The 27,003-nt window shown below is 40.2% G+C and overlaps 1 protein-coding gene across 2 annotated transcripts; it reads left to right on the top strand.

The window, feature by feature from the left end:
* On the top strand, positions 1-25,020 carry CLTRN (collectrin, amino acid transport regulator). 2 transcript variants are annotated; one of them, XM_088160225.1, is made up of 6 exons: positions 1-187; positions 3,840-3,898; positions 9,630-9,715; positions 16,791-16,907; positions 20,002-20,196; positions 24,206-25,020. In XM_088160225.1, the coding sequence occupies exons 1-6, from the start codon at positions 88-90 to the stop codon at positions 24,354-24,356; spliced, it is 708 nt and encodes a 235-aa protein (XP_088016351.1). In that variant the 5' UTR covers positions 1-87; the 3' UTR covers positions 24,357-25,020. The 2 variants fall into 2 exon arrangements, with proteins under 2 accessions (XP_088016351.1, XP_014731357.1); XM_014875871.2 differs by lacking the exon at positions 1-187 and adding an exon at positions 3,273-3,477.
* Positions 25,021-27,003: the final 1,983 nt, after the last annotated feature.

Genomic DNA, 27,003 nt, shown 5'->3' with positions numbered 1-27,003 from the left:
GTGTGCTTCTGTGAACACTGATAAAAACTTCTGCACTGTTACAGTGATGACTGTGGTGGCAGTCCTGATTCAACACCCTGTTCCACCATGTCTTCTGGAAAAGACATGAAGTGTTTGTCATTTCCACTGCACCCAAGGAACTGCACAGCACTCTGCACAACTGCAATTTGGGTCTGTAGTTCACCAGGTACATTTCCATGAGTGACTAATGCTGACAGTCACACATTGACTCTTTCCTCGTAAGAGTTGGATACAACTATTTGAGACTAAAGATTAACTTCCTCAGAGTTTAAAACTGTTAATTTGTCAGATTTGAAAACTGAGGTTAAGTTTAGTCATAGCTGTTAATTAACTTATACAATAGCTATCAATATTTTACTTACCTGGGATTTTCCATTTCAAAGGCATTGAAAGGAGCAGAAAAAGTACATTGCTAATCACATGGAGAAGATGGAGGGGGTTGGTTTGTTTGTTTTACCAAGTCATATGCTTTCTTGAAATTTCAGTCCTCTCCTGATTTGTTTGGTAGTCCAAATTTTGATGTGTTTTTAAATATGTACGTACAGATTATATATGAACTTCTGTAGATCAAAAGCACTGAAAAAATTACATAGATACTCTTTTTTTCAACCAGACAGACAAATTCATTTGGTACAATAAGATAAATAATTCTTTGCACTAGTTCAGTGATATTTCTGGAATGCAGATTGTGCGTGAAATTCTTAATGGCTATGACCTGTAGCTCCAAAGTAGTTAGGAAAAACAAAAATATTATAAAACAGGAACTACTTAGAAATCTAACACCTCTCGAAGTAGTCAGTTAAAAACATACCTTGCATGATTGCAATTTATTCAAGCAAACTGGTGCCTGATTGATCAGTGGCAAACAAATGCAGACATGCTTAAACGGTGCTGTGTACCTGGCCAAAATGTGAGCAGAGAGGCTGGGCAGAAAGTTATCCATGCATGTAAATTTATTACAAAGATATGAAGTGACAGTTATCTAGCTAACATTTTAGATTATACAGATGTACTTCATTTGTGAACTGAAAAGTTGCAGTGCTTTTTAAGACAGTGTTTAAAAATACCAGTACTTTGAAGCAGTTCTCTTCCTGTTAATACCTGGTGTAGTCTTTCATGTCCACCTGGCTTATTTAGAAAACGTGCTGGCTTTGGCAAAAGATTTATAGATGTTAGCAATTGGTTGCTTATGTGCAGCACTCTGTGCATATACAGCTGGATGCACACGTGGGCCTTCAGCTGGATGCATTTGGCACACATCCACGCATCCATCCTTTGCTGTGCACGTATATAGCAACTGCATGATGCTCTCCCTATGAGCTCTGAGCTGGGGTGCTTATCACACTGCTGCTTCTCCTGGCCTCTTCCTCTCTCTGCTGGAAAAAATCATTTGTCTTGCTTCTTGCCAGCAAGACAAATTGGGGAAAATCAGCCATCCTGGCTGGAATTCAGCAGCTCTGATCAGGGAATCCAGTCATGTCTTCTGAGTTTGTTTCTGCTGGGTGTCGTATGCCTTCATGGTACTTTGACACCAGCCCCGTGCAATTCTGAGGGGAAGAACTGATTTGTGGTGTTTTACAGCAGGGAGAAATGCTTATGCTGTGTATCACAGTCGGTTCCATTTGCCTTCTGGCAGCAGGGAAAGAGTGCTTGGCTTTTCTTCTCTCTTCCCAAGTTCTTCAGTGTTTCCCACAAAGGTGCTGAAAAGTTCATGTGTTCACTATTGAAGCAATGCGCATGAATTTATCATGAAACTGACTGCATTCACATTCTTTTAAGATTTTTTTTAAAGTTAAAAATGCTACAGAAACCTGATAGTCCTTCATACATCTGTACATTTTTCAGTGTGCTTCTTTTGATGTGCATATATAGTGTGTTAATTTGTCATTAGAAATGAATACATCACTTTTTTGTTTTCATAGGCAGATAATGTATCCAATAATTTTGTACCCAGACTGGGTTGCCTAGTGAGAGTAAAGAGATGCCTGGGAATCAGCTTGGTGAATGACTTTTAAAGATGGGCTAACAAGTCCTTTAACAGTGGCTTCGGAAAGTAGTTTCTATTACTGAAACAGTAAGTTCTGTGTTGCCCAAAAGTCCAAGTATCTAGTGCAGTAAATATTGGTTATTGTTTTTCATAAATTCAGCCCCACAGTTAAGTCAGATTTTCTCACTCTTCGTCATTTGTGTGAAGCTCTTTGGGTTTGCTGTCTCAAGACACACTTCTTGGAGCTAAAGGACCAACTGAAAGTAATTCTGAAGCGATCTCCAAGGTAGGAACTAACCATTAATCAGAATGGCTACAGGGGGAGTATAGCAACAGAATGAAATAAAGTAGTCCTGTCTTGCTGCCTAGATTGCAGAGACTGTTCAAATACCTGCAATACATTTCAGTTCCTGAATTGTTTTTCCTCCACATTTATTTATTTGTCTTGGTAAACATTTGATTAATAGTGCAGAGTGCATTAAAATATTTCCACCTGTGTGTGTCCATGTATACACAGTGGGTCACGTCTACAAAACAAGAATATATTGCTTTTCAACATGCTTCCTACTAAATCCTTTGTTGCACCTCTGCTTATCCTAGTTGCTACCATAACAAGCAACATCTGTCAGGAAAAAAGTATTTCTCCCTACATGTAACAGTTCTTTTCACACAAAGCAATGCCTCAGATGTGAGATGTTTTTGTGTAGAACAAGGCATTTGCTCTGCTGGGCTTGAGCCAGGACACAGGAGTGGGGCTGGGGGGACATGGCACTGTGCCCATCAGACTAGCCCTTCCAAAGTGCTGTAAGTTCAAAGGCAAGTGAGGGGCAATGCCTGAACCTTGGTTTTTGGGTTCAGATACTCTGTATTCATCATACATTTCTTTTGGTGGGGTGAAAAGGGTGCCCAGTCTTACTTTATCCTCAGGGACTCTCAGTGGGGCCAGACAGTTTGACATGGAAGACAGGTGGCAGCTTTCTTTGGGATCTAGCTGCAGCCGAGCTTCAGATTCGCCTGCTGTGTGTAACAGTTACCAGCTGCTCTGGTGTGACATCCCACAGACACCTCGTGTGTCTAACACTACACCTGGGAGAAAAATGACTGGCCTGGAACACTCTGTAAGATGTATTTTTCTAAAAAGGAAGAAGGAAAATTAAATACTTGTTGCAGCTTTTTTTTTGTTGTTTTTTTTGGTACTACAGAGAAAGGTAGTAAATAACTAACAGAAGACAGTTGTTTCTACTGCCTGTTTTTAGCTAAAATAACGGGGGTTAATTATTAAACCTTTTACTTGGTTGCTCACTTGTGCTCCTGATGCTTTAATCCTGGGTCACACAAAGTTTAAGAGTGCTTTACAGGGGAGACTCACTTCTTTTTGCCTCAACCTTCCCATGCTGACGGGATGTTACGGACTTTGCTGCTTACACTCTCTGTAGTTGCCATTGCTCATGCTGAGCTCTGCAAGCCAGGTAAGATTTGGAGCTGATTTCCATCCTCCTTAAGGTAAAATAGCTATCAGTTTAGACTACAAAACTGCCAGCTTCTAAGATTTTTATTTTAAGGGATTGTCTTCAGTCTGAAGATTGAAACGCTGAGCATTCAGTTCTTTTATGGGTTTGCAAATTAATTCTGGAAGTTTGTCTCACTTAAAGAGGTCATGGTAAACCTCATTGAGGCTCTGTAGGGCTCTTTTTCGTGCGAGTAACTTCTGTTCTCCTAAGTGGGTGATTTCTTAAGACCCATTTAGAAACTGACATTTGTGAAATAAGTGATTTAAAATCCTATTTTGAGTGACTATCAATATATGTTTGCTTTTTTCTCTTTGTGTCAGATGCACAGAATGCTTTCAAAGTACGGATTAGTATCAAAACAGCTTTGGGAGATAATGCAGTAAGTAAAATATCTTCACATATTCTTCCTAATTCAATATCTGCCAAAATAGAAGTAATATATACTATAAAATTTCTGAATGCTATACAAGCAATTTGTTGTGCAGTTTTATTTGTAATAGTTTGCTCAAGTCGTGATCCAGGCATACATTTCTTGACATTTGACTAGCCTGCTCCTTAAAATGGCATCCTTTAGGAGAAATACAAAGCTTGCTTGTTCATAAAGATAATTTTCTATCAAAATTTTTTTTCCATTTGGAAAAGTTATAGGGATGTTATACCTTATGCATGAGAAGCGCTGCATAAATGTAAGTTTATATTTTGGGAAAAACACTTCTGCTCAAGAGTGTGAATTGTAAAGTCAAGCATGTCTAGGAAGAGATGCAGGAAAAGGTTTTTAGGTCTTTATGAAATGGGACTTTACATTAGGCTCTCAGACAAGCATTAGAGATCATTCAAGCATGTCTCATCAATTCCCTGGTAATGGAGGGCTTCAGATAGTGGCCTTCTCTGCCTCTGGTGCACAGGCTTGCCTCATGAGGACTGAAGGGCTTTGGCTTAATTCAGATCTTTGGGCTTAATGTAGAAGTACTGGTGTGAGCAACGAGAGTAAGAGACTGGGGCATTAGATGACATTAGATTAGAAGTCACTTTATATTGCTAGAAAAAAAGCAGTAACTGGGAGCTGATTTTTTTTTTTTGCAGTTGTTTATGTCATATAACAAAATGTGTGAAAACTCAAAGAATGGGACACTGCATAAGAGATTGGGACATTAGGTCAGGTCCTTCGTGATCTAAGGCACTATTTAATATGTCAAGAGCCCAGTATTTTGTTAGTACTTTTGAATACTTAGAGCAAATCTGCAGCATGTTAACAGGGCTCAGCAGATAATTAGGTACGAAACATCCTGGATGGTCATGTCCACTGTAAGTCTGCTGTCTGATGATGTTATGAGCCCTGGGAAACAAAAAGCAGTAGGTTACATGTTTTAAAAGACTGGTGGTACGAGAAACTCCCTGTGACAGTAGAAATTGTTCTAAAATTACCCTGAAAGATCAGGTAATTTAAACTAACGTTAGCAGGGACATACCTTTCATTGGTAATTTCATAAACCAGACAAAGTACAAAGAAGTATTCAAGATACCTGCTAAAGTGAATGTCTCGAAATTCATAGTGAAGTAAATTCTCTTGGGTGAGAGACTTTAATTAAACAGTAGTGTGAGCCTAGGTTTTTTTATTATTATTTAAAATAGTCTAATATTATGTCTGAACACATGTCAATATAATTATTAAAACTCCTCTTGATGATAACTGCTAATATTTTGATTTAATCTTTGTTCAGCATAGTAGCAGAGAACAAAAATTTCATTTCCTGGTAATGCTGTTTTTTACTGCCTTTCCTTTTCCTTTTCCAGCTGTAGTAAAATAATGGGAGGTTGTTTGAGCTCTTGTTTTTCTGTTTGTTTTTCATTCAAAAAGGGTATGAGAAAAATCATTACCCTTGAAGGCTCTTTGTGTTGCTAGGAAAAAAGCAATAACTGAGGAGTCAATTGTTTTTTTGTAGTAGTTTATGTCATGTAACAAAGTGTGTGAAAGCTCAAAGAATGGGACAATCAAGAACAGCATTTTAGGACAACACCTTGCTGAAATTGGTATAATGCCAATTTCAGAAAATCATCCACAAATGATAAACAATTTATTAAGTACACAAGTAGTAGTAGTTCCTTTTCACAGCCATTGCAGTCTTCTCTGTGAATGACTGAAAATGAAAACTGAAACTACAATGAAACTGAAATTCATTTCCGTTTAAGAATTTGGGGCACTTTACTTCTTTGGGTTATTTATTTATTTTAGCAAAGAAAAGTGTAATACTGTCATTGTGTCACAGTAGGACACGTCAGCTTGGTTCATTTCCAGGTCACTTCAAGCTCCATGATAACAGAAAGCCCTGATACTGTGGGAATTTTTCTCTGGGAGTGGCAGGATAACTCCAGTGTACCTTCAGGGGCATAGGAAATAGGTTGGTGCACCTTTTCACGTGGTGTAGTGCATATCATCCCCTGTGTGCGAGGCTGATGAAAACAGGATATAATTTTTTAATTTGTTTACCAGGTAAGCTGTATCTGAGGCATGGAGTTCCACTTAGTGTGTTTATTTAGTTCTTATCACAGTGGAGCTGCAAAGAGCAGCTCTGATGCAGTAGGTATTCAGCCGTTACCATTTTATTTGCAAATAATGGGTGTACTTGATAGAGATGTTTGCTAATCCATGGGAGGAAAAGCAGTGCCTGTAGGCCTAAATGGAAGGTGATTTATGAGTCTCTCTGAGGATGGTTTTGACTTTATGAGTGGCTTCTGGAATAGTTGCTAGTCGCTAGTTGCTTTCTATTCATGGGGCCAGTAGAGGGATAGAGAGTTAATTCAAAAGGGACAGAGGCAACTAGAGAGCGAGAAGTGACGGGCACTGTGTAACAGCTGTCACCACTCATTTTAACCATACAAGTCAAAGAATTGGCACCTCAGGGGCTGCAGCTAGCTGAAGTAGACAGTGCACTTCCCCTCTGGCTCATGTATCAAGGCTGCTTCCAGGGTAGAGGACGAAGAGGAGGAAGGCTGACATACACCTTATGTTTTGTCACCAGATGGGATCCAGAAGTGTGTTTTTGTGTCTGTAGCTACTCTGCAGTCTGAATGTCTGTATGGTTAAGTACAGAACCATTCAGGAGGGAAGAGGTATGGGATGGTCTCTAGTCCTCTCCTGCTCAAAGCCAGGTCAACACTGAAATCAGGTCAGGCTGCTCAGAGCAACCTTGTAATATTCTCATATCTTAAATTTTGTCTTTTACAGCACTCTTACAACATTTCACCCCATCAGCAACCTGAAGATGAAGATGGTAAATTTAACAGTTCTGATACCATCATGTTGTGTTTAGTTGGTAACAGTTACGTTTACAGCATGTGGTTGCAAATTATATTTAAACGTGGCTGCAAATGATATTTAATGTTACCCCTAGAGTAGCAGAAAGTGTGCATCAATAGCTGCACTGCATAGAGACATCCTCAGTCATCAGCTGTGCTCCAGCTGATGCCTTTGGAGGATGAAGATGAAGCTGATAAAGCCCCATACTAGAACGAATCAGGTCTAGTGGAAGGTGTCCCTGCCCATGGCAGGGGAATTGGAACTAGATGATCTTTAGAGTCCCATTCAATCTAAATCATTCAAGGTTTCTTTGCACCTCTAATTAGAGAAAGCTGCTGATTAGAAACCGTTTTCTGGAAATTCATGCCCACCTGTCCTGAGTTCATACAGCTTGGTAGTTTAAAGTTGTTCTCGCCTTACTTTTCCTCCTCATTATGTTGCTTCCCCTTGTATATTCCTGTATGCAGTCATGTACAGAGGTTCTTGTTTACCTGGAGCCCACAGCCATCTCCATCTCCTTTACTTCCTGTTTAGTCTTCATTTTGTTGGGGCTTCTTGCTCTGCTGCCCAGAAGGTTGTCTGCAGTATCTTCTCCTGACTCAGGAGACACCTGATTTCTGCTGAGCTTTCTCTGCCAGTCTCCTCCCCCTCTTTCTCACAGTTTTCTGTTTCTTCTGTCACTTTTCAAGTGCCTACTCTTTCAGCTGGGCCTGGAATTCCTCAGAACAAATTATCTTCCCTGATTTGAGATACCCTTTTATTACTCTGACTTAAAGACGTGCTAGGCTACTGCATTATTTATGAGAGCTGTGACAAATCTTGCATGTATATATGCATTGCACTAAACGTAAACATACTGAGTACATGTACTTGGTAGTCCTGCATTGTATTTGTGTCCATGTGAGCATGAAATGGAGTGTTCTTCACCATTATCCATTTTCAACACAACTGATTAAATTATCTCTAGAGCTGGTTTAATCCACTGGTTGAAAATTTATATTTTTTCTGTCCTTTTGGACCTGTTCTCAAAGACTGCAGATGGCATGTAGTGATTCAGTCAACAGTGCCACACATAGAAAAAAGAGATCTTCCCTTTTAGTACTGCAAATTGTACTTCATGGTTTAAATACAGATATCTTTAAAAATGATGAAAAATAGTTCTATGGCTCTGATCTGTATTAATTCCTTTACTACACGATCTCTTTTTCTTTCAGTACTAGTTGCTCTCATTGCTGTCACGTTTTCATCAGTGCAGTGGGATCAAAACACAGGCTTTTATAAATTTTTTTCTAGAGTTTCTGAGTTTCTTTCTGGGTTTTTTTTTATTTTCAGCTTAAGTTCCCAGGTTGGAAGGCATTATCACAGTATGTTCACACCCCCCTTCATTCACAAGGCAAGAGTGGTGAGTCAGAAGCCAGGTTCTCAGCAGTGCAGATGCACTTTAATGCTGCTCAAGTTGTCTGCTGCCTCAGCTTTGTTGTCCCCGTCCTACCTCATCTCAGAGAGCCCATTTCACTCAACATTCTTCTAGGGATGATAAACAAGATCACTTTCTGCCCTTTAAATGTCTGAATCCTTCCCTGTTCAGTTTCCCAGGATGCCTGTACAACAGGAGGGCTGCAGATACCTAAAAGTTGGATTATCTTTTTTTTTTCTTTTTTTTTGTGGAGAGGTTGCATCTCCATGCACCCAAAATCAGAATTTAAAAACCAGAATTAAGATTTTAAATTTTCAATACTATTTACTGCTTTTTGATGTACATTGCTGTTTTTTGAATGTGTTATAAAGGACCATGAAAAAGTAGGTCTAAGTTGACAGCTGAGTGAAGTGTCCACACCATTGGGTTTCTGATTTGGATGATTAAGCAGGTTTTTTTAATGCTTAAAGTTAAAGATTAGATTTGTGTTCTGACTGACTGAAGAAAGCTGTTCCTAACCTCACTGCTTATAATTCCAAGAAACTAATAATCTTTGTAATCTGCTGAAAGGGGAAGAAATTCAATCAGTATGCCTCAGTCATGGTTCCTGTTATAAAAATGTAATAGATGCAGTTCTTACAGGTCATTAGAATTGCATATGTGAATGAAAGCCCAGGGGAAGCCAGTGAAGCTGTCTCAGAAAACTTAAATTATGAAAGCATGATTTTCCATCAAGACAACAGAGAACAGTTTTTGGAGCCTACATTCTTCTTCTTATTGAAGTAGTAAAGATGCTATTTTCTTTCTTTTATCTCACATGCAATATAATAATTTGTAGTATAGTTGAGTCTTCTTGTAATCAGGACAGTGTGCAACAATAAGGCTACAGTCTCAGTTTATTTCCTGGTGTCCTAATGTCCAACTCCAGAGACCACCTTAAACATTAGGAGTTTTTTTATTATTATTTTTGGTCAGAGCCAAATAGTCTTTGAGGGTGGATTTAAACTTTCTACTTTAAGTGAATTTCTCCAGCAAAAGAGGCAAGGCCATGAGTGCAGGTGTGTGGGGAGAATTCTAGTAATATGCCTAGTCTTTGGTATAATAAACTTTACCTCTCCAGTTTGGTCAGCTTTCAGAAATATTCCCTTAATTCGATTTTTGGAAACATTCTTTGCAGTTTATATTATTTATATTGCAGTTTATAGTGCACTTTTTTTTTTTCATTAAAAAAAGACCTTTGTTCATACTAAATAATGGACATTTGTTTTCTTAGCACAACCAGAGAATTTCTTCATTTTCTTGATCAATACAGCATTTCAAGTTCAGCAGCTCTTTTTCCTCTCTGTACTGCCAGCACTGGTGCTGAAACTAATTATTTTCCATCTTCCTTTACAGTATGCCTGGGATGCTAATGAGGAATACCTCTTCAAAGCAATGGTGGCTTTTGCAATGAGAAGATATTCCAGCAAGAGCACAACTCAGTAAGCATCTGCTTGGATTTGCCTTATACATATTAACAATGCTGCATGTAGTGACCTGTCCTCTGCTGTACCAAGCTGTAGAAATCATTATGTAGAGATTCTAAAAGCAGGCTGTTCCAGTGTACTTCTGACACCCAGATACATATTCAACATCACACTGTCTCCATCTTAAGCAATGTTCAGTCTTTGAACCAGTATCCCTGTGGATGTGAAGTGACACAGCTGTGGATCTCAGTGGGATGGTGCCAGTTCACTTTGAGCAGAATGCGGCAGGAAGATTTGACACCTGCAGACCATACTGGGAGGAGGTGAAGGGACACACTGGGAGGTCAGGAAAGGCAGCACAGATCTTTGAGTAAGCAGCTCTGGTGCTTGCTTCATCAGAGCTCAGCTTCAGCAGTGTGCTGAAGATGAGCTGACTCAGAGCCCTGGGAGGTGGAGAGCTGTGCCAGTGCTCTGCTGGGTGTTCCTATCCCTGATATCACAGCAGTTGAGTTACCTACCATCAAGAAGTTTCAGATGTTGCAGTGCAGATAGAAATCAGCCTTTAATTGGTTTTGGGATTAAGTCTACCCTGAGGTATTGAATATTCTTTTTAGGCTACTGATCCTTGCTACTCTATGAAATCAGATACCAGATTAGACAGAGCACTTAGCAAGTGTATTTTCACGTCTTTCTTAAATGAAAATCCTTGTAAGTGCATTTCCATAGGCCTATTCTTTTTTCCATTGTTTTTCAACCTGAAGTGAAAGATTGATGGTTCTGGTAGGCTAACAAGGATAAGGTTTTCAATTTACTTAAAAATAAAACTGCTTCAGGCTGTCATTGCATCAGGTGAAGCATATTCCACATTTGAAAAGATATTAGTTAACTTTAGTCACGTGATGATTATTGTGGCTGCTTGTACTTCTTGTAAGTAAAAGGGGATTTCCCGCTCCATGTGACAGGAGTGTTTGATTCCTGCTGTTTCATTTTTATTCCTCAGAAGTGGTCTCCTGTGAGAAAAAGAGCTGTTACATCAAGCTTTACAAAAACAGCCAAGTGTGCTACTCAACCCAATTAAAATGGCACTTTAAAAAATGAGTTCAAGATACAAGCTAATTACAGATGATTATGTAGGACTTTTTCTCAGGTTTTCAAGACAGCAGAGTTTTCATTCAGCATCTGCTCCATAAAGATTCAGTTTTGTATACTTATTTTAGTTCTGAGTCCTTTTTTAAAATTACTGTTCTCTTCCTTCAAAGTCATACTGCCTTCACACAGCAAAAACCCTGTGTCAGAAGCAAATGATCTTTTTCCTCTTCAAGCTCTTTGGTTTTCTGCAGATTAAAATAAGGTTGCTGCAGGAATGGGAAAAAATCAAGCCACTATGGAACGAGTATAAATTTTAATGGTAGTTATCTGTTCCCACTCCAGGCAGTCATAAAATTTATACTCATTAATTCAGTTTCCTATCTAGAGAGTTTTCCCTATGGACAAATATGATGATGCCAGTGTTACTCCAGTTTGGAGGTGGTGATGCACACATCAATAACTCCCTGCTACTCAGTTGGTCAGAGAAGTCAGTATAATATTTGGAATCAGACAGCTGTGGGCATCTTTACCTCTTTTTAAGATGGTAACAGACTTCCTCATGGAGTATAACTTGGGTACACCCCTCATGGGGTGTATGTTGGACGTATAAGTCATGTAGGACTTAGAGACACCTTTGGGGTCATTATAGACAGCATGTCACCTGAATGAGAGCTGTGCAGCTCTGAGATCTGGCACAACTTCGTAGGCAACAGGCTGAGGAGTTTACTATGCACAGATCTCTCTCAAATCCCAAGGGACCTCACAGTCCCTGTTTAGTGATGGAGAAGCTAGATGAACCTCCCAATATACCTCAAATAATCTGCTTGTTACATGGGAGCAGGAAGGCTGTAAAAGCCTCCTTGCTGTTAGATGTCCTGGAAATTACCCACTCCTTTCCCCACCCTCGTGGCTGGCAGCTAGAAGGAAGGAGTGCAGTCCTGCTCCATCCCCTCTGCAGCAGGCATGGAGGAGCCAGCATCCCAAAGGGAACAGCAGCATGCTGTACACAGGAACAGCACCCTGGCAAAGCTGGTGAAGAGACTTCACTGTGGTGAAGAGGGAGGCACAAGCAGGAGCTTGTAGCAAATAAATTACATCACAATGCTAGCAAGTAAATTGCATTTCACTACATGAGCTTTTGCAGGAAAATGTCACAGATTTTCTTCAGGACATATGAAAGACCAATGACCAATTATTCTGTCATATAAGAACAGACAAATTGCCCGTGACTGCATTCTGGTAGTATCTAAACTTACGGAAATTTTGCATCTGATTAATTGCAGTTTTTTGTCAAAATAAAACCTATGAAAAAAATAACTATTGTTTTACATAACTAAATACTGGTTCACCAGGGTATAAATTAGGCACGTGGCCATAGCCAGGATGTGACAAACCTCCCCGTTAAAATCCCATTAATTGCTAACACACCCACAGCCTTGAAGTAACTCACAGCCACAACTAACTTCCACATGAGACACAAATGCCATTAATTTCAGCAAGCTATATCAGGCCCCAAAATAATTTGTCTGGTGCATCAGGATAACCATTGTTGCAGTCTGCCCCATCATTTTTGATATTCAGAGTCACCTCTTGTTAGGTTTCTGAAGCTGGATAAAAGCCAGCCTGTGATGACAAGCATTTCAATTGTGCTGCTGCAAACAGCAGTTGATGCTGTTGTTGCCCTTGTGTCACCACTGAGTGACCCAGCATAGAATGGAGAGGATTGCACTTACATCTCGAGTTCTCTAAAGTTAATTTCCAAACTGCAATTTAATAAATCATGGAACAGCGTTTAATGTTTGAAAGGCTTGTCAAATTTTCAAGTTTGCACAAAACAAAAGAAATGTACAATCAATCAAATTACTCAGTAACTATTAATATAGATACAAATAAATACTTCTTTTTCAGTGGAGAATTAACACCCCATTATTTTCTGCTTTATATATGACCTTTCAATTGATTCTCAATACATATGGTCATGAACCACATAAGCCAACCTTTGATCTCTCAGTGTTAAAAAATTATTATTGTATCCTGTATTAGTAACCCTGGTTTCTCTAATCTGTGACTCATTTGAAATAATATACATCTCTTTTGGGCCTGAGACTAGTTAATCTTTAGAGCAGAAAGAATGTCAACACATTTGTTTTCATTCAAATAACCGAATATATTTTTGGTACATCTTCCCCCATTTATAGAGAAAAAAAGCTGAAATTTTCCTTATGAAGTGACCAGAAAAAAATTCATCAACATTATCCATCTTCCTAAGACAGGCTATTTTGATACTAAAAATATTGTGACCATCTAGAACAACAAAATAAGAGTCTGCAGTAAAGCTGTTAAATCAAGGTGATCCCATGGCTATGGGGAAGAAAATTACGTTCCTTTGCAGGAGCAGCTGCAGAGCCCGGTGTTGAAAGAGCTGTGATGCTTTTGGGAGAGCTGGAGATAGGCACCTGGGAATTGGGGACTGTGGTTCTTTCATGAGCTATGAGCCATTGTGGGCAGTCAGCTCCTCTCTGACAGCTCTTTCTTACCCCTAAACAATCATTTAAATCTTCATAAGGAGCAATGATGGTGTTTCAGGCCAAGGAATTGCCAGGGTTTCCTGCACTCTAGTCACCAGTGTATTAAAGGAAATGCAATTTTGGACTTTTGCCATGGTGCCATAAGGCCGAACCAGCATCTTGTCATTTTGGTGATAATGGTCTCCTATAATCCCATGTCAAAAGTCTATCAGCTGCTAAGGAAAGGAAAAAATGTCCACATATATATTTACCCTTACACTTTGTTAGTGCCTGGAGAAGCCAGGTTTCTCAGGTCTATACAGTGTGATGGCATAGTTGCAATGATTCTCTGTGATGTGACTCAAACCTGCAAGCAAATAGCATAGGAGAAAAAAAGTGTGCCACTGCACAGAAATTGCCACATTGGTGCTTGTTGAACCAGTCTGTTTTGGTGTTTACTCATCTCCTTTGAATTTCTCATGAGTGGGATTATTCTCTTTGGGGCCTGGAAGGGTTTATGGCATTTGCATTCCACTGATGAAAAAGTGCTGGTGGTGAAACCAGAGTTTGAATGCTTTTAATTGAGAAGGATTTTAGAAACAATAGGGACAAGAAGCAAAGCCAAATTTACATGTCCTAATGCAATCCTTGCTGCCCCTTGTTTCAGTGCTAGTTGTTCTACAGAGAGATGTTACCCCCATGGTGACTGCCTTATCTCATGCTAAAAACCTTGGCACTTTAGGGAAGACTCTAGCTTGAAGAGTCTTTGAATGAGGGTATGAAAGTCAGGTGTTCTCGCAGTCCTTATCTGCCTTTATCTTTCTCTTTGGGGACCAATCTTTCTTACTCCATTTCAAGAACATCTGTAGGGCAAGACCAACTCAGATTTTCCACCTGGCCCAGTTTTTTGATTGAATCATTGAAACTGCAGCTTTAGGAACTTTGGCAACATGAAGTTTTGGGTCCTACTGTTATAAACACCCAGATAGAAAACTTCCTCTGCAGTTACAATTTTAGATATTCTGTGAAGTCAGCAAGAGTTTGTCAGCCACCAGCCAAAAGTAGGCATTTTTATCCCTCTCCTGTAAATTCTGTGCTTTCTTTTTGTTTTGCAAAGAATAAATCTGCTTTCATCTTCTGACTGTTGCCAAAAAAACTGATGTGAATATCTTTTCAAATTCCAGAGGATGACGTTCCTCTTTTATTCATAAAAATTCTCTTCAAAAAAGATTTCTCTGTAAAATTGATACTGTTCTAGGGAGGTAAAAGTGGTCATTTTGGCTCTGCAAAATCATTGCTTTCCATTTTATTGCATATGTCTCTGGAATGGGTGCTTATAGCCCAGAAACCCAATTGTATCCTGGGCTGCATCCAAAGCAGTGTGGCCAGCAGGGCAAGAGAGGGGATTCTCTCCCTCTGCTCTGCTCTGCTGTGGTGAGACCCCTCCTGGAGTGCTGCATCCAGCTCTAGGGTGCCCAGCACAGGAAGGACATGAGCCTGTTGGAGTGAGCTCCAAAGAGCCAAAATGAAATCAGCTCAGTTGACTCTAGTGGAAGGTTCACTGCCCATGGCATGAGGGTTGGAACAAATTTCTAAGTAAAAAAATCTCTCAAAAGTCCTTTTCAGCCGAAGCCATTCTATGATTCTAGAGATAGATAGATAGATAGATAGATAGATAGATAGATAGATAGACTTTTGTAAAATTATCTATTGCACTACCCAGGGCACCCAAAACATCACTCAAAAAAAATTTTCATCGGGAAATAAAGCATTTCTATAAAATATCCATAATGAAGCACTGTGATCTGCCTTACAATCAGATCTCTGGCTGGATGCAGAATGCTCAGGCACAGGTGTTCTCTCTCTCCCTCCTGTCCCTCTCACCCTCCATCCCACCAGTCCCAGAAATCCCACTAAACCCACCAGTCCCCCCAGTTCCCCCAGTTCCATCAGTCCCCCTAGTCCCACTACTCCCACCAGTCCCACCAATCCCACCTGCCCCTCCAGTCCCACCAATCCCACTACTCCCACCAGTCCCCCCATTCCCACTAATCCAACCAGTCCAACCAGTCCCACCGGTCCCCACAATCCCCCTAGTCTCACCAATCCCACCAGTTCCCCCAGTCCAACCAGTCCCACCAGTCTCCACAATCCCCCTAGTCTCACCAGTCTCACCAGTCCCCCGAGTCCCCCCAATCCCCCCAATCCTCCATTCCCCCCAGTCCCCCCAGTTCCCTAAATTCTCCCAGTCCCCCTAATCCCCCATTCCCCCAGTCTTCCCAATCCCTCAATCCCTCCAGTCTCCCCATTCCTCCAGCCCTCCCGATTCCCCCAATCCTCCATTCCCCTCAGTCCCCCCAATCCCCCCATTTCCCCAGCGCCCCCAATCCTCCATTCCCCCCAATCCCCCAGTCCCCTCAATCCTCCATTCCCCCCAATCCCCCCATTCCCACCAATCCCCCCATTCCCCCCAGTCCCCTCAATCCCCCCAGTCCCCCCATTCCCCCAAATCCCCCAGTGCCGCCAGTTCCAGTCCCGGTGCGGCGGGGCCGGGCGGTGCCGCCGGTGGCCGGCAGGTGGCGCTGCCCAGCAGAGCGCGGGGCGCGCCCGGGCCCTGTCGGGGTGCTGGGAAGGATGGGTTTCACTGCCTCCGCTTCAGTACTCGGGATTGTGTCGCTCCTGAAGGGTTTTCTCATGTTCCCACCATTTACTAATGGGAATCTGAAAAACAATATGGTGTTTAAAAGGCGTTTCACTATTTACGTACTATGCCATGAGAAGCCGCCTGCCTGTGCCCCTCCACATTTGACTTCACATAAAACTGAACAATCTTCCTTTAAAATAGATAATATAAATATTTGACATAGCATAAGTTAAAAGGAAGAGAATGACTAAATTTGCCAATAGAATGACTAAATTTAGCTTGTTCCCACCACTCTGTGCCTCGCTCTGTGAACAAAGATGTCAAAAATAATAACATCAATTTCACTGATCTTCCCTCCAATAAATGTAGAAGAACTGATCTCACTTGACAATCATGCTATTCTGAATGACTGGTTCCTGTGGTATTTGCTGGCAAAACCAGAATTCTTAGTTCACCAATGCACTTACTCCATTATATGGCTTTTGTCACAGCCAATGATGATTGTTATTCAAATATGATTGCTATTCAAATAACAAATATGTTATTCAAATATATGTATTTTTCTGTTTGGTTACACTAAACGTATGTCCAAGACCATGCAAATCTGTAATAGATTTAGAAATTTGTTTGAAGGCTCATTTGGTCTTCATAAGCTTGATTTCTTTAAAATCATATGGGAAATGGGAAATGCTGTGAGAGGCATTTCTTTCTTGAGTATTAACTGATAACTTTTTTAAAAATAAGAAATTTTTCTCCCTTAGTTGAGAGCAATATTTTAAGAAAATCTAAAATATTTCAATAATTCCTTCCATGCTTCTGTAATGATTATTTTTGTTTTAACTGTCTGCAGAATTTCCAATGTACTGCTCTGCAATGTGACAGACCGGGTGTCCTTTTGGTTTGTGGTCACTGATTCTTCCAAAAATGTGACAACTGTTCCTGGAAGTGAGGTAGAAGCAGCCATCAGGTACAGTCACTGCTTTTGCAATGTTGTCTTCCTTGTTTACTGAGAATGTTTTCTTTCTCTGGGCCTTGTATGAATGAGCACTCTGTCTCTTTAAGTATGAACTAATCCAAGTTGCTAAAACACTGAGGGGTCAGTACTTTTTAATGAATGTGAGATTAGAGGATTTTTAACAGTCCCACAGAATGCAAAGAATGTGAGCCTTGGGATTATAACTTTGGAAAGAGTCTCTGTTGATGCTGGAGACTCAGAAGAAATCTAGTCCCTTTCCAGAGCCCTACCTGTGATGTGCTGTCCAGTGTGTGGCACACTGCTCTCATCCAGCTGCTACATTTCCCAGTGAAACAGGTGATGGAAGGACACACTTCCTGGGTGGGACTAATATAATTTAGCTTTCACTGCATGCTACATGCACATCTACACCTGAGCTAATGACTGTAGGCTCCCTTTTAGTGCTTCTCACTAACAGTTCATCTGATTTAATTTAGGAGTCAGCTTTCACATGAGAAGAGCTCGTGTGAATTACTCATGAGCGCAGCTGGCTGTGTCACAGCTTGGCTTAAGCAATCTTATGCTCACATTCTTTACATACTTCTAGAATGCCAGTCAATATCACAGTTGAGCATTGCTTGTACAAAGGACAGTGCACTAGAAATCACTTTGCCTTTTACTATCACATTCTGCAGCAAGTAAAAGGAAGAATGTGGAGCTGACAAGGAAAAAAGAAAAAATTGGATAATCTGGCTTCAATGGTCCAAAAAAACCTGCACCAGGGGTTTATAGGGATGAGTCCCTCAAGCAGCATAACACATATATATTTCTCAGGCATGGAGTAGAAAATGGATCCCTTTGTTTTCAGGCATTCTGTGCTCTGTCTTGAAAATTCGTGTTATCTCTATGGAGGTGTAATGCCTAATTCCTGATGAATGAGTATGCGTTCTTTTGGAAAGATTAATTTAAGCTTATGAGCAGATTAAACTATTTCCTACAGAGACACCAAACAATAGCTTCCTAGCATTAGTAGAGGAAGCAGATTATTTATTCACTGAAGCTCTCTGTAAGATTGCTGGAATGTGGGGGTTTTGCATTTCTGTTATTCTTTGATACATTCAGTAACATAAGCTGATTTATTTAAGTCTTTTATGTGCCCCGTTTGGCACAGAAATTGGATGCTGTTATTGTTTGGTTTTAACTGTTGTCTGTCACCTGATAAAGAATATGCTATTTATGAAAAGTTTTAATTCCTACCTAATTTAAAAACAAGAAATAAAATGGTCTATAAAACTACAATGCTTTTTGTTCAATTGCTTCTGATTACAGGCTTCCATACCAACCTTTACTATAATTCTTCATGCTAGGTTAGCACATAACACTAGTCATGGACTAGAATTTTGTTGTATGAGATTCCTACAAAGTAAGAATAAAGAGGAAGGTAAACCATGTCAGAGCTCTGTATGATACTCAACATTTTGCATAAATATACACAAGATATAGTTATGCAATGCACTTGTAGTTGCCTGCATGTATTTCAGCACATAATTCTGAAACTCAGGCCATTAGATGAGGGTAAACAATGCTTATTTCAGCTGTTCACAATGATCCTTTCACATGAGTAAGGAAATCTTTTCTAAATGGCAGACAGCTTACAGAATTATGAGTCTTAAAACATGCCATGGCTTTCAGTCCTGTCCTGGAATGCTGACTTTCCATTTAGCCTAAGAACTTCCTGTTTAAGGGACAGCCAAACATGATTTCCAAGAAGAGAAATTTCTTAAATCCTACCTGTATTTCCCATACATCTTTTTCTAGGAAATACTTGCTCTGTAGTAAATAAATTGAATTGTATACAAAAAAGAGCTGCATTAATTCCTACAACTTCTATCAAAAAGAATTTCTCAAGACCAATATATGTAATCCATTTGCTTAAAAATTTTTAATATTTTGAAAAAGCTAATGAAAGATACTTCTAAAGCCTCTTAAGCCTGCTTAGATTTAGATCCAGAAATATCTTACAGGCAGTGAAACGCTTACAGGCAGTGAAAATGGATGAAGATATTCACTAAAGGATAGCAGTCGTACTACTTTTGTGAAAAAGCATATTTCTCAGACATACAGTTTCTCATATGGAAATGGAAAAAATGTGGAAAGTACAAATCCTTTTAGCTGCATCCTACAGGGAAGAAGGACATATTCTCAATAGGTGTGGATTCTTGCAGACCAAATTGTATCCTGTGCCTCATGGATCTGAGAAAATCTACAGCAGCAGGGGCAGATGTACCAGCCCATAATATGCAGGATAGTTCAGTTTGAGGGACCAGGGGGAAACTGTAAGTAAATCCTGCAAGCATTGAAGGGTAGATCTGCCAGTCCTGTGCTGATCTTGAATGCTGCATGAGCATGGCAACAGAGCCAGCCTTCCAGTTTACAACCTGCTATGTCTTCAGGACATGGTTCAAACCAGAAATAAATAACAATACTGTACTTCAGATCTCATCTGTATTTCCCATTTTTTCAGATAAATGCATATGAAAGTCTGGTGTTCAGAATGTTCTAAGTGTGTGGGTGTGTATGGATTACTGAAGTCTCTGTTATAGTCAAGGTCTCTGTAGTCCTCATAGAATCACAGAATCCTAAAATCATAGAATCATTTAGGTGGGAAAAGACCTCCAAGGTCATCAAGTTCAACCTTTGAACCACTACCACTGTGTCAAGCAGACCATGGCACTAAATGCCACATACAGTTGTGTCTTGAACACCTCCAGGGATGGTGACTCCAACACTCCCTAGGCAGCCTTTTCCAATGCTTAACCACTCTTGAAGTGAAGAAAATTCTTCTTGTTGTCCAACCTGAACCTCTCCTGGTGCAGTTTGAGGCTATGTCCTCATGTCTGGTTGCCTGAGAAAAGAGGCTGATCCCCACTAAAGGTAGACAGAGTCCTTTTCTTCATCATGCTGGATGACGTTCAGCTCTACCTAACTTGCAGCACATTCATAAAAAATCTTTTATTTTCTACTATCTTTTTAACTTGTAAAATACCTTTATAAAGAGTTGTGATGTTTTTCTGTTTTTTTTTTTTTGTTGTTTTTTTTCCTGAAGGATGAACCGGAACAGAATCAACAATGCCTTCCTACTGAGTGACAAAACACTGCAGTTCCTGAAGATAACCTCCACCTTATCACCTCCTGTTGAACCCTCTACGCCTGTCTGGCTTATTGTATTTGGTGTTGTTCTTTGTCTCATTGTGGCTGGGATTATTTTCCTCATTATTTCAGGGATTCGGAAACACAAGAAGTAAGCAGTCTAGCCTTTCTTTTATTTTAATGGAATACAGATTAATTAGGTCAGCTGAGCTGGTTTTGTGTTTCAGAGCAGCTTTATACAGATTAATGCTGTGAATCCTTCTCCAGCTAGGTTAACACAACCCATCTCTCCTTTTCAAATTTTTAACTGTAAAGTATAGATGCCTTAGTAATTTTGGGATGTAGTGAGGAAATGGAGAGTGTAAGAATATGATCCTGGAGGCCACCTAACTGGAGATGAGCTTTAAAAAGACTATTGATGTCATTCTTGTGAAGTTTTATTGTGCCACAGGTGAGTCTCCTCTCACAGACCACCCACATAGCTACCAAGAGGGGGAAGGCTGGCAGTGACACAGTCAGTCCCTTCCAGGGCAGTAGTGTGAACACCTGGTAGGGCTAAAAAAGCTGTGCTACTGCAGCTTGAGAAGACTCAGTAGAGCACACAGTAATGATTAATGGAGGGCTGAAGAGGGCCTGCTCACTGGAGCAGAGCAGGGTTTCACTTCCCTTCATGAGCTGGTAAGCCCAAAATACCCAGCCCTTCACAGGTTCATGGGCAGATCTCCCCATAGGCTTAGGAATTTTTCTGATGGTAGGATAAGAGAGATACTCTCTTTTCCTCTCCATTTCTGCCCTGGTGGCACTGGTGAAAAACAGAAGGGTATTCCTTCTTCCCTAGTGTAAGCATGTGGGAGCAACACAGAGAGCAGGTGGAGTTTTGATCCTGCCATCTTGGCTGGCTCTGAGTTGAGCATAAGGAATAGAAATTTCTTAGTTGAGTTGAGATTCTGCCATAGAAGTTCAGTTTCTACGCTGATCTTGGCTGTCACAGAGTTTAGGTTCACATAAAGTTATTACTTCGGCAATAGATTCATACAGGAGCAGCAGAAGAACTGAAAAAGGGTAAATTTCTGCTGATAACCAGATGATACAAGAATTATTGACTGTATAATGGATTGTATCCCCAAATATATCCGAACAAGGAGTTCATATATGAAAAGTGGTATGTTGAAGAGACTTGTCCTTTCTGCCTTTATATTACCTTAAAGATTGTTAAAACACCTCAGAAGAACACTTGTGAAGGTTAAGGGTTTCTAATAGAGAACCTTTAGTAGTGTAGTCAGAACCCTTCAGTCCTATTTTGCAATCAGAGGAGTTACATGAATTTCCAAAACTCCTTTCTGTTTTCAAAAAAACCCCACAAAATTCAGCAAAAAATAGATGAAAGATGCTGTTGGGGAAAGAGTCTGGGAAGGTATTTGGAATCTGTGGATAGTTAAAGCCCTATCACAGCCATGCTGTATGGACTGAATTATTTCATGCCCTAAACATAGGCAGCCTCTTCTGTAAAACTGAATGATGTTGCTACCTGAAGCCCATATCTTCCCTCTGTGGCATCATGGCTCTGTGTTTCTTTATAGTGCCTAACTTTAAGGGGGTCTTTGAACATTTCACATAAGTGTAATATAAATAAACTATGATAAATAGCTGTGATTTTTTTTAGCTAAAATAATCACTTGTACTTCATATCGTGCTGAAATACAGGATTTCCCCCTGTATTTTCAAAGTAACTCAGCTGAGCTTGAGCAGTTCCCCTCAATATGGTGTAAACTGCATGCTCTTACCATCACACTGCCATTAATATAGCTTGTTACTGCCTGCCTGTGCTCACTTGGCACCCTCTCTGTCTCATGCTCTTGTCCTTTTAGTTGCTATGCTTTTTTCACTTCTCCCTCTGTTTCCCTACTCTACCATTACATATAACCTTTCCTCAGAGCAGTTTCATCTGTGGCTGAACTCTAACCCTTCTTTCACATCAATAACATCTGCAGCAGGGGCAGGGAAGTAAGAGAGAGAGTAAACCACGCATATATTTCTTCTATCTACTGTTGCAAGGACTGGAGAGGTAAAAGGGATGGTCTGTGTTATTTGGCTTCGTGGGAAAAAAAAAAGAAGCCAGAAATCAGCAAAAGAAAAAAAGCACTGATCTCTTTGTCAAACAGTGAAGTAAGTGACCAGGTTTTCAAAGACTTCAGCATGCCCAATAATTAATTTTCTTAGAAGTCTATCCAGAGCTTACGTAATGGGAACCCTATTGCCTAGTAAGCTGTGTTATAAATCTGACCCCTAGGATGGTGTTGGCTTCTCATAAATCTGGCATTTTATCTTTAAAGGCCTTTAAAATACCATTTAAATACCTGAGTTCAGATAAGACCAAAAGCACGTGCTTAGGGTGTCAGGGAAAGGGAGTTGGCCTAGTGAGGAGTTTCAGTATCAAGTTAGACTCATGCATCGTTTATTGAACTGAGAGATTTGCTGAATTCAGTGCCTCCAGTGAGCTGGGTCAGACACACTGTCTCCCAGCCTTGTGTTTGTTCTCCTGTCCTTCCAGCAATAGGACACCTCCCCCTACAGCAATAGATTTGCCACATTCCCAGGTCAAGGTCATCCTCTACAGTCTATCCTCAACTAGCCCAAAGTCTCCCCTTATCCCCCAAAATCCCATCGGCAGCAGGGGCCATAAACATTTACCTTGGGAAGAGTGAAATCAGAGTAAGCACACAGTCTTTCCCTGTATTAGTTCTCCCAGGAATTAATTTGCAGCTGTGGGCCTTCCTGAGCTGCATTTGGTCTTCTTGTATTGGGCAACTCACAATGTTTTCTATTCCCTTAACTTGTTGAGCCACCCTTTGGATTCATGGAAATTTTTAGCTTCTCTGAATTCCTCTAATAATGAGTTTCACACATCTTCTACTCCTCTCATTTCTTTTGAACCTCCTTTGTAGTAACTTTTATGTTCTGTTCCCACAGTTTTGTATTAAAAAACACTCCTTTTTATCAGTGTAAGGGCAGCCAGAGATCAGAGGTTTCCACTACTACACCCCAAGTTTATTTTAACAGGTCTATAATGCCAAGAATCTCCCAAAGGCAAATAAAATTTTATTATTGTTAATATCTCTGTCATTAGCAGTTATAGTGAGTCCGATTTTCACAATTGTCCTGAGTCAGATTGTCACAGTGCATGTTGTGAGATAGGAAGAAGCAGTGCAGCTGACCTTTGAGTTTCTTGTCCTCTGAAACCGCTGATGCTGCAGGCCATAAAGTACAGCAGGTTTTTCAACTATGAACTAATTGTTATCAAGGTTGGAATAAATCTGGAATTAAAGGAACATCATGACCTGTTGACGGATACTAGTTTATTACATCTTCTCGTGATTGTATTTTAGATAATATTTTTTAGGTTTGGTTTTTTTTATGTAGATAATTTTACTCAACCACTATTATAATATGTTTTTGGGACAACTGGCGTGTGGAAAAGTGAAAGCCGTGTAATTGTTTGATCTAGAAAACAAAAGTATAAACTACTGGGCAAGAAGGTGGCTGCTAATGCAGTTTGAAGAAAAAATGCAAATTTGCGGCACTGAGATTACTAAGAAAGTAATCATGAATGTTCTGAAGAAGGTCATCATGGATGTGAGGGCACCCAAGTCTCCACATTTGAAGGCTATAGTTAGTCTAAGACTGATCTCTTTCTAAAAAATATGTTTTATTTTGTAGAGATCATGAGGTGAGATCTATGACATACATGGCAGGGTCAGACCCATGCTTAGTGTAGATCTTCCTGATGTAAAAAACCCGAACAAATTTAGAGAGATTTTAAAATTTTGTTTTGTCCCAGCTTTTCTTTTGCAGCTTCTAGTCATGTTGCAGAATAAGAAGGTGAAATAATATTTAAAACATACTTAAAACATATCTACTTGGTCTCCAGTTCTGAGCTTAAACTGCTAAACTAGGGCTTCCAATCTGTGGGTTCCCCATCTATTGTATTTAGATACACCCATCTGATATATTTACTACAGCAAGGAAGTACACCAGATTGTGCCTTAAGGAGCATAACCTAGGACAAACTTCTAACTAAATATGCAGTTTTCTTCCTGTGGAATCATGGTGGAGTGCTGCAGGTCAACAGAATAAGATGATATTTTCTTTCTTGTTTTTAGAAAGAATAAAGAGTCAACAGAGAGAGAAAATTTAGAAGAGAAAGTTGAAGTGACACTAGAAAATGGGATTCCTTGTGAAGCACTGGATTTAAAAACAGGCCACGTTAATGGAGTCTTTGCAGCAGATGATGAGCGGTTCACATCCCTATGAAATGCTGCCACTGCTCTCTGGTGGTTTCTGAAAGACTCCTGTGCCTGCCTTTTCTCCTCACTACTCCTGAATGCCAAACATGAAGACAAGAAAAACGTCCTTTCACGTAATTTCCCTTGAGAGAACCTTTTGCTGAGAACACAAACACTTGAACCTCCACTACAGTTCTTTTTCACGAGCAACGCAAATAAGAAGGCCTCAGATAATATCCAGAAAAGATTTCCAGAAGATGTGTGGCAGAACAGGGTTGGAACATGCCTTGTGCCAGGCATCTCATTTTTTAATGATTATTTAAATATGTCCATTGTTTGTTTTTCCCTGACATAAATGTGAAACTGCATTACTCCTGAATGTCACTGGGGAGATCATCTATAATTGCCAATTCTTGATGGGTTTTCTTTTAAGCCATGTGCAAAAGTTCTTTGTAAAATTACTTCTGTTTGCTGCTATGTAGTATGCCTTTGGATGGAACAGTCATCAAAGAATTAAAGTTCTCATTTATTGAGAAACAAAAAGCTTTCACAGCCTCTGTAAGACCAGGTCAAAACACCTGGATCATCTATAGCTCTGGGGTTAGCAAAAATCTGGTACTAGATATGTTTTTCATTTAACTGTCAAAGTTACAGTTTTTGAGCTGGAAATTAAAAGTTGCAAAACTCTGAAATTTGTTGAAATTAAAAGTTGCATAAAAGGGCAGATTTTTCCATAGGTGCAGTCAGTGTTTAGTGGCCCAGCTCTCATTAAATCATAGAATCACAGGCCAGCCTGGGTTGGAAGGGGTCTTAAGATCATCTAGTTCTAAGCCCCCTGTCAAGGGCAGGGATACCTTCCAGAAGACCAAGTTACTCAGAGCCCCATCCAGTCAGCTTTGAACATTTTCAGGGATTGGGAAATCCACAGCTTTTCTGGGCACTCTGTTCCAGTGCCTCAACAACTGCACAGTAAAGGATTTTTTCCAAATATCTAATCGAAACCTGTCCTCTTTCAGTTTGAAGCCCTTCCCCCTTGTCGGGTCACTACATGCTCTTGTAAATAGTCTTTCACAGCTCTCTGGAAAAGTCTTGCTTACAGTTTTTAATAATAAAGCTAGAGTAGATTTCCAGCATAGGCAGCCTGGGGTCAGATGAACCTTCATGTTCATGTGATAGGTGGATAACTTTTGAAAGGATTCAAGGTGTGAAACACCAGCTGCTGTGTTTGGTGCACCTGACCTGGATAAGGGATAAAATTCTGACTGTCTTCAGAAGCACTGGCCCACAAAAAAGGGGAGTTTTGTGTGTGGGTAACTGTTAAAACAGAATGGAAATGTGTTGAAGCAAAATATGATATCTGCAGTCACCAAGCATCTGCTCACATCACTGGAGGCAGGATTTGACCATTAGCCATCCTGTTTCCAGTGTTATGTTTAGAGATAATATTAGAAAACCTCTTTGCTTATTAGGATTATTTAATCAGACTCCTCACCAACAGGAACAGACTTAAACAAAGTAACAGCCGCTTGTAAAGGACCATCCAGTGTCCTGAAGGGTACAAAGGATTTCCCAGGGTGAAAATCCTTCAGCCTTTTGGCTGTATTGAGCATCTTTGACTTGTCTCAGTACTGGCTGTAAGGATCACTGTCAGCAGAAAGAGAGGAATGGGAAGGAGAAGGGAAAGCAGCAGAAAGGGGAAAGTTGAGCAGGGAAGCAGTGGAGAGGAAGGCTAAATACAAAATAAAACTCTGGAACCCACTAATCATTTGCACCATGTGGTCTCATTTGTCACAGTTGTGTTTGATGTCCTGTTGGTGGGTCCCTCTGGACAAGGACTGCATCATCTCTGTGTCCCAGTGTGTGCTGCTCCATTCTGAAAAAGATTAATAAAGTTGGTTATTGGTGATGATATCTCAGTGTTTCAAAATTACTATCCACAACATGTGGATATATTTCTCACAGGAATGTCGAAGATGAAGCTTGCCAGTGTTGGAGAGGAAATATAGAGTACAGTCTTATTATTACTGCCTCAGTTGTTGCTCCAAGGTCTCTCATGCAGGCAAAGTTTTATGGAAGTCATTCAGATCCCATCATTTCTCAACATTCACACTTTCCCCATTCTTTGCATGACAGATAGCTACACCTCAATGTGACCACAGTGGATTGCTGTGATTGCAGCATCTCTGCAAGAACCTGTGAAAGATTTTGGTGAGAACAACTTAGTGGTGCAAGAGCAACTTCAAGCTACACATTAAGAATTGCCGTTATCCTGTATTGTGTTATATGATAGTGAAATAATATTCTCTTGAGATGAAAAAGGACCAAGCTTATCTGAGCATACTTCTCAAGGCCTGAGTGAAGATTCAGTTCAGCCCATGGCACTGGCCACCAATTTGAAAACAGGTTGAAATCCTCTCAACAAGACATTATGCAATTGGGCTGACTGTGGTGGTAAGTATTTAATCAGTGTCTTCCTTACAGCTCACCTTTTATCTGCATAATTACTTTGCAGCAGTTTGGCTTAATTTTCTGCTAATAACGATGGGAATCACCCAGAGCATACATCTAGCTTGCCTCTCTGCTGACAGAAAATGGCTTGAGAGAAGCAAATGATACAGTAGCAGCCATATACCACATTTAGCAACACTTTGAAGTCAGTGTAGGTATTAGTTCTC

The sequence above is a fragment of the Sturnus vulgaris genome, chromosome 2 (assembly GCF_052056855.1).
Source record: "Sturnus vulgaris isolate bStuVul1 chromosome 2, bStuVul1.hap1, whole genome shotgun sequence".
Classification (NCBI taxonomy): domain Eukaryota; kingdom Metazoa; phylum Chordata; class Aves; order Passeriformes; family Sturnidae; genus Sturnus; species Sturnus vulgaris.
The sequence above is the reverse complement of the archived record's forward strand: the minus strand, read 5'-3'. Positions and strand labels throughout refer to the sequence as shown.